Source organism: Pteropus alecto, unplaced genomic scaffold, assembly GCF_000325575.1.
Source record: "Pteropus alecto unplaced genomic scaffold, ASM32557v1 scaffold540, whole genome shotgun sequence".
NCBI classification, from domain to species: domain Eukaryota; kingdom Metazoa; phylum Chordata; class Mammalia; order Chiroptera; family Pteropodidae; genus Pteropus; species Pteropus alecto.
Genome location: NW_006429308.1, coordinates 6,696 through 14,413, shown reverse-complemented (window position 1 = coordinate 14,413; position 7,718 = coordinate 6,696). Strand labels below are relative to the sequence as shown.

Here is a 7,718-nt window from a genome sequence, read left to right as displayed (position 1 = left end):
CAATTTATGACCAAAGATTCCACTTCTACTCCACCAGCTCCCAATATCTGCTTCTAACTTTAAGTTGGGTTGTGGCAATAGTGATGAGGTGCCTGCTGGAGTGTTGAAGGATAAGAGTTTCCCAAGACAACTCAGGAGGTTGCTTTTTTGTTTTTGTTTTTTGTTTCATGAGAACCCAATATCTGCAGCCTGGAGCCAGGAGAGGTCGCTCATCTTGCTGGAAACTGCAGAGCCCATTGCATATATGGGCCCAGCCCTACGTTAATTGGGTTACAGAACCAGATATAGCAGATCTCAGGCCGGTGCGTTTAACATGAAAAACTGGCAAATGAACAGCATCCGGTCTAGTGCCGTTACCCTGAAGAAACGAGCTTCGCTCTGAAGAGCCACTAGTTAGCCACAGCGGAAGTGTGAGACGGAAGTGGTCTCTTGGACCGAGAGCCAGCTGGGCCACTGCTAATGCAGGGCCTAACCAGCCTCACCCGAGTATTTCCACCCTTCGACCCGTCCACGGACTGATTCCTGGGCGTCTTTACAGTTCACGTAGCTCTGAGCTGAGGAGACGACCAGGAAGACCCAAGTAGCCGAGAAAAACCTCTGCCACGCCGAGAGGCGTGCAAAGTCTTCGTCCCCTCTTCCAATTGGCTGGGGTTGTCCAGATCCCTGTCTGTGATTGGCTACTCCCATAAAGATGCCGGCGCCTGGTCCAGACCACCGCTCATTGGCTTGGGTTCTGTGGGCGGGGCATGGGAGCCCAGAGAGAGAGAGGGAGAGAGAGAGAGAGGGAGAGGGAGAGAGAGAGAGAGAGAGAGAGGCAGAGGAGCGGGTTGCTGCTGGGGCCTTCATCTTCCCGAGGGCGGTGAGTGCCCTGCTGGCAGGGCCAGCCGCCTCTGATGCTGTGGACACTCGGCAGTGGGAACCAGGCGGCCCCACTTTAGCTTTTCGCCGCGGAGCGCTAGTCCGGACTAAGGAGGGAGGTGGGTAGACAGCCGTCCTCTTCTGTAGTCAAAGGTCCTGCAGAGTCACCTCACTCTGTCCCCACCCGCCCGCTACCCTATGCCCTTCCCCGCGCCCTGTGGCCATCCCTTTCTACTCTCGGACCTCGGAGATCCCCTCCCGCCCTCGTCCCTCTCCTCACTCTGGTTCCGCCTCTCGAATCTTTTCCAAGCTCCGCTTCCTCCACTCAAATGTCTTTCTCACACTGGCTCCCCACCCTGCCAAAGTCAATTTCGAAGCAATTAAACATTTAATAATTAAAGTTTTGTCAAAGTAATTTAGGTATAACAAAAAAATAAAACAAGTGGGTCTTATATCTAAGAGCAGTAGCCACCCACCTTTTAACTAAATCCTTTTTGCAGAGCCCACCGCTTTTTTTAATGTTTAGATCTTTTTATTACCCTACTAAATGTAAATAATATGCTTGCACCGTATTTCTTGATTTATCATTTGGATATATATTTATCACTTCCCTGCTGCCACCAATTTTTTATTTCTATTTTCATTCTTTTATTGATCTTTGTAGCTTTAAATCATAAATATCAACCTGCATCGTGTCAGCTTTAAGTGGTAACTCTTTAGCGCCCCTCTGTGTTAGGTGAGGATATTGACACTTCTTCCACTTCCAACCTGCTATCAGCGGGACCTCAACCTTCAACAGTTACATTTAATTCTCATATATTCAAAATATATTGGAGGCACTGTTCTTGGCATCGGGGATATAGCAGTGAATCAAACTGATAATGTCACTATCCTCATGAAACTTCCAGTGTAGGAAGTAAGACAATGAACACATGAATGTCAAATGATTAAGAGCAGAATCATGGAGAAATCATTTCAAGCTGGGAGAAGAGCAGAAATAAAGTGGGGTAGAATGAATGGACATGGGGTCTGCAGAAAAGTGTGGAAGTTTCTCTCTTTGCTTGTCTGGGCATAGGTGCTGTTTCAAAGGTGAAGAGCAAGAGCTTCCTATTGGACTGGGTGCTGGAACACCAGGATAGACTCTTCAGTGGGTTAGTGATTTTCATAAAACTAGGTTTTAGGATACTAGATCCCACAGTTTGGTAGTGGTAGTGGGAGGGAGTAAGCAGGAGGCCAGTGAGAAGGCAGGAACAGCTGCTGACCTGTAACAGAGAGTCCTGCAAGGTCTCTGTACTGCTCCCATTCATTCAAGAAGACTACCTGGACTACCTAAGCCACAGAGATTTCTCTTTCCACTTATATTTTTATTATTTGAAGCTGGAGAGGTTAGTAATTTTCCCAAGATAGAATGGTGGAGCCCAGGACCAAGTATCTGTAAAATGAAAATAGTAGAATAATGGTTTCTACTTAGAGTTGTGGAATAAACTGAGCTAATCCATGTAAAATGCTCAGAGTAGTATGAATTCCATACCTACATATGGCCCTGGCAGAAATCTCAGGTTTCTTGCTGGAGTAGTGACTTCATCAAATGGGTTCGATTAACATCAGATGACCTCTGATTTTATCTTCCCAGGGGTGTTGTTTCATCTCTGCTTCTAACATATCACTGAAGGCTGAGGCAAGTGTCTGGGCATCTTAGGAAATGTTGGTGCTGGAGAAGTGGGCAAGGGTTTACAGGGTGCGGGGAAAGGATTGCTGGTTCTCTTGTACTTTACACTTTAGCGTGCATATAGGCACACCAATTGAGCATATAGGCAATGGATTTCTAGCATATTACCTTTTTTGTCCCTTGAAGTATATAAATATACATATAAACAAACCAGAGAGTGAGACTGAGGGTATTTCTGGCCTTATTTTAGATACTGAAACACCCCATTTTATATGACCTTATCCATATTCAAGAGAAATAGTGCTGATCTGAAGAGCGTGGTTGAGGTGGAGTGGGGATGGTCAAGTGAATGAACCCAGAAGAGGGTCAGAGATGACCAAATGAATGAAAACAGAACTTCTAACATCCGCTTACTCAGGCATCCCTAGATGTCCCTCTGTGGTTGGTGTGAGCAACGTGACCTATTCAGAACTTCACTTGGGAAGGCCAGTGCTTATTAAACAAGGTCAGTAAAGGACTGAGGAAGGATCCAAAGGAGGAACTTGGGTTTTTGACTCACTAATTATCCCTTTTGCTGATCCCTCTGCTCCTCTCTTACCTTTTCCTCTTATTTTCCTTTTCTTTTTCTCAGCCTTCATTTTGCCTGGTTCTGTTCTGAGGAGGGTGTGAGAAGGAGCCATGGATCCTGCAGTGCTGGTGGAAGCTGTTGTGGAAGAGGTGGCCTGTCCCATCTGCATGACCTTCCTGAGGGAGCCCGTGAGCATCGATTGTGGTCACAGCTTCTGCCAAGGCTGTATCTCCGGACTCTGGGAGGTCCCAGGGGAATTCCACAACTGGGGTTACACATGTCCCCTCTGCAGGGCTCCAGTCCAGCCAAGGAATCTGCGGCCTAATTGGCAGCTGGCTAATGTGGTAGAAAAAGTCCGTCTGCTAGGGCTGCACCCAGGAATGGGGCTGAAAGGTGATGTATGTGAGTTCCATGGAGAACAGCTAAAGATGTTCTGCAAAGAAGATGGCCTAGTCACATGTGAAGCCTGCCGCCAGTCCCCTGAGCATGAGGCCCACAGTGTCGTGCCCATGGAGGATGTCGCCTGGGAGTATAAGGTGGGAGATGGAGGTTAGCCACCCCATTCTCTCCCCTGCCCCTCACTTGGCTATCTGTAAATCAAGGGCTTGACTCGGGACCCAGAGCTAAAGTGAAGACTAATTTCTTTGGTCCTCATACCCACAGAGCCTGATGCAGTGAGCCACACCTCTCCTTGCATGTATGGCCTCCTTGGACTTCCTTCCCTCTCACTTCCACACCCCATCCTCGATCTTAACGTGGCTTACTTCCTAACTCAAAGATGCTTTCCTTACTGAGAATTTGGGGGTCTTAGTGCCTTGGATGAATTTGAGTATGAGGTAGTCAAGGCTGTACCTATCAGAACCTGTAAACTCCTAGCAGTGCCGCAAATAGTCGTTTGACATTAGATAAGTCACTCTCCTCTCATTTTATAGACAAAAAACTGAGGCTTAGAAATTTGAGATCATGAAAATTGGTTTTAGAGCTGAAAGGAACCATGGCTGAGTCATTTAGGATCAAGTGAGATTAATCTAACACTCTAGAGTCCCTTCTGATGCTCTAGAGTCCCTTCTGACGTTAGGTTAAGTTCATTAAAAGTTAAAGGAAGATCAAAGGGTGTGACTCAGGCCTTCTTTCTCTCTGCCCAGTGTTCTTTCTCCTCTACCGCCTTTTTTTTTTTTTTTTTTTGGTAGGGGAGAGCCTTCTGTGACACACCTGCTACTCCTGTTTTATAACTACCCTCATCTACTTGAAGTTTCTTATACTTCCCTCAGTTGTCCATGCTGATATATCTTTACCAGAATCATTATCCCAATGATTCTGTTGTCCAATGATCCAGTACTGGTCTTAACGCTCTTTCTTGAACTTGAGATTAGAAGGTAAGAGTGTAAGACAAATCTCCAGAATTAGCTGATTTTCTATGAGAAGAATTTCTTTAAAATGTAAAGTATTTACTTACTCTTTTTGTTTTGAGAGTATTAGAATAGGGAGGCAGTGTTACACAGGCTAGGAGTTAAACAACTGGGTTAAATCCCAGCCCAGCCATATACCAGGTGAGTGACTTTGAGTAGGTCACTCCCTAAACCTTAGTTATCTATTAAATGGGGATAATACCAGTCTCAAGGGATTGTGAGTATTGGATATATGTTTGGTACTTAAGCCGTGTTCAGCACTTCGTAAATCTTTAATAAAATGGTTAATATTATCATTAGAACACTTTATGCTTTTCAGTAGTAATTGCTTGCATTAGTATTCTAGGATAGTGCTTCTTACCTTTAATGGACATTTGAACCACCCAAGGATCTTGCTGAAATTCAGATTCTAATTCAGGAGATATGGGGTAGGGCCCAAGACTGTGCATTTCTAACAAGCTCCCAGGTGGTTCTGATGCTGCTGACCCACTTGGACCACACTTTGAATAAGATTTAAGGAGGCTGTGAAATAACAAGTCAGATAAAGATAAAAAGAGGCATGGATAGGAAGTCCAAGGTGGTTTTCTGGCAGGCTTAGAAAGGGCCCTTCTCTTCTACTTTACAGAAACTTAGAGACCATGGGAGCTGAAATAATTCTGAAATCAGGAGCCACCTTAGATAGCATCTGGGAAGAATCCATTCCTTCTGTGGCATCCCTTTTCTTCCGCCATTCATTCTAGCCCCATAGCCTGAGGGACACTTGTTTTCCCATCACCTACCAGTGCTACAAAGCCTCATTATCAACTAGCTGCCCAAGATGCCTTCAGGAGATTTTTATCTCTTTCAGTGGAAACTGCATGAGGCTCTGGAACATCTAAGGAAAGAGCAAGAAGAGGCCTGGAAGCTGGAAGTTGGTGAGAGGAAACGAACTGCCAACTGGAAGGCAGGTTGACACCTGGGGAAGGAGTTTGGGTGGACCCTGCATTGTCCTGGAGCTGGCCCATGATAGTTTCCTCATTTCTGTGAAGCAGAATGTGGGATTTTGAAGTCAGAGAGCCTGGGGGCCTCACACCACCTCTCTCTGGCAGGCGTGCAGCCTTAGGCCAGCCATGTAACCTATCATTCCAGTTTCTTGATTGTGATGTAAGGATAATCCCTGGGCTTATGTCCTCACATACAAAAAAAGGAAAACTATGTACCTCACATAGGTATTAGCTCACAGTAGTATGACTTGTATAATGCTTAGTAAAACATAGTTTGGGTTTCACTTTTCCCAATTAGAACATATTTACTGAAAGTTATTAAAACACTGAGAAATCACCTCTGAAATAAATTCAAGGTCCATGACTACCAAACTATCAGAACTTTTAATCAGCAGATGGTAACATTGAACTGTTTGAAAATAGCATATTAAAATGATATACTAGTAGGAAGCAAAAGCCTCTAACAGTATAGTTGTTACACTGCCTTAGAAGCTTAAGTGTAATGTTCTGGTCATTATTCCGAAAATAGAATATTATTCTGAAAATAGGGAATGATCTACAGCGAGGGTCCCCAAGCCCCGAGCCACACACCTTACTAGTCAGTGGCCTCTTAGGAACCGGGCTACACAGCAAAAAGTTAGTGGCCGGCAAGAGAGCGAAGCTTCATCTGTATTTGCAGCCGCTCCCCTGTGCTGGCATCACTGCCTCAGCTCCACCCCAGATCATCAGTCATTAGATTTTCATAGGAACACTGGTCCCTGTTGCCAAAAAGGTTGGGGACCATTGGTCTAGAGTATATGGTACTAAGATAACATCCTGGGCCCTACTGGGGTCAATAAGAATAGTAAGAGGGACCCAGAAGCAAGTACCAGAGCTGTGGGAACAGAAAGGTAAGAAAACCTATATCCTTTATCTTGGCCTGTACAGTGCTCGGCACACAGTTGGTACCAAAACATTCCAGAGTGTGTGCGTGCACATGCCAGTGTCCTCAGTCCTGGGTGGCCCTTACACAAACAATATCAGTGCTGATTTCCTGCCTTGGCTCTGCAGACACAGGTGGAAACCCGAAAGCAGAGTATCATATGGGAGTTTGAGAAGTTTCAACGATTACTACAGAAAAAGCCACCAGGTCAGCGGCTGGAGGTAGAGGCATCTGCAGCTCTTGCCAGCCTAGAGCAGGAGGAGAGGGAGACCAGACAGAAACTGGAGCTGAATCATGATGCGCTCGGCCAGCAGAGCCGGGTCCTGTGGAGGCTGATTGCAGAACTGGAAGAGAGATCTCAGAGGCCCATCCGCTGGATGCTGCAGGTGAGTAGCAGGTTTTCCTGGGAACTCTGAGTGCCAGTTGAAAATGGGCCAGGACAGGCAGCTCTGGCATAATACTAGTCCCTCTCATCTGACCAGGGAGTCAAGACAGAACCTGGAGTTGGCTATTCAAGGCAGAACTTACCCTGCCCTGCAAACCTCCTGTAGGCTGTCCCCCTCCACCTTTACACTCCTCTCCAGGCCTGCTCTCTGCCTCCCTTGCCCTTAGAGAATCCCCTTCCCAGAGTTGAGTGTCTGTCTGGTCCCTCTGAGAAACAGCATATATTCATGTGCTGCATTTTTTCTCTTTCTAGGGTATTCAGGAAGCCTTGAAAAGGTATGTTCCCATCGTTGAGCCCCTAGGCAGCCCTATGAGGGATAGTGGGGCCTGACTAGAAGTGGGGAATGGAGACCCAGTACCATCGAAAAGCGGGTGCTGTTCTGTAATCTCCCTCTTTCGTTGTATTGGCCCAAAGAAGCTTCATTCACCTTTTTTCTTATTTGTATTTGGTTCATTTTAAGTATTCATTTTAAGTATTACCAATAAGAATTTCAGTAAAATATGTGATTTCGAGTAGCTCTCCCAAGGAGGGGAAAACAGCAGGTGTCTCTTAGTGCTCTAAGCTCTGAGTATATATAGCCCTTCTCCGTGGCACACCTCTTCCTCCTGCCATGTCAAGTGCACATCTAACTCTTTCCACACTATCGAAATGCAAATGTTTTCTCTGTGCCAAAATTCGCTGTTGTCAAATAACCATCGTATCTCTGCTTTGCCTGGTGATGCAGAGAGGGGCATCTCCCTGCCTATGTCCCTGGCCAAGCCCCTCTTCCCTGTACTAAGGGAAGGCCCATGGGGCAGAGCCAGGATTGCTGGCCCCAAGGCTTACCCCTCCTTCCTCTACCAGGAGCAAGTCTTGGAGCCTGCA

General features: G+C 46.2%; 1 protein-coding gene across 1 annotated transcript in view; it reads left to right on the top strand.

The window, feature by feature from the left end:
- Window positions 1–996: 996 nt before the first annotated feature.
- LOC102881071 (E3 ubiquitin-protein ligase TRIM68) overlaps window positions 997–7,718 on the top strand; it is an 8,943-nt gene continuing 2,221 nt past the window's right edge. The window contains exons 1-7 of the mRNA XM_025044248.1: window positions 997–2,009; window positions 2,946–3,032; window positions 3,159–3,631; window positions 5,352–5,447; window positions 6,538–6,795; window positions 7,107–7,129; window positions 7,698–7,715. Coding sequence (XP_024900016.1) covers window positions 3,206–3,631; window positions 5,352–5,447; window positions 6,538–6,795; window positions 7,107–7,129; window positions 7,698–7,715 — 821 coding nt within the window. The 5' untranslated portion in view covers window positions 997–2,009; window positions 2,946–3,032; window positions 3,159–3,205. The remainder of the gene's footprint in view (window positions 2,010–2,945; window positions 3,033–3,158; window positions 3,632–5,351; window positions 5,448–6,537; window positions 6,796–7,106; window positions 7,130–7,697; window positions 7,716–7,718) is intronic.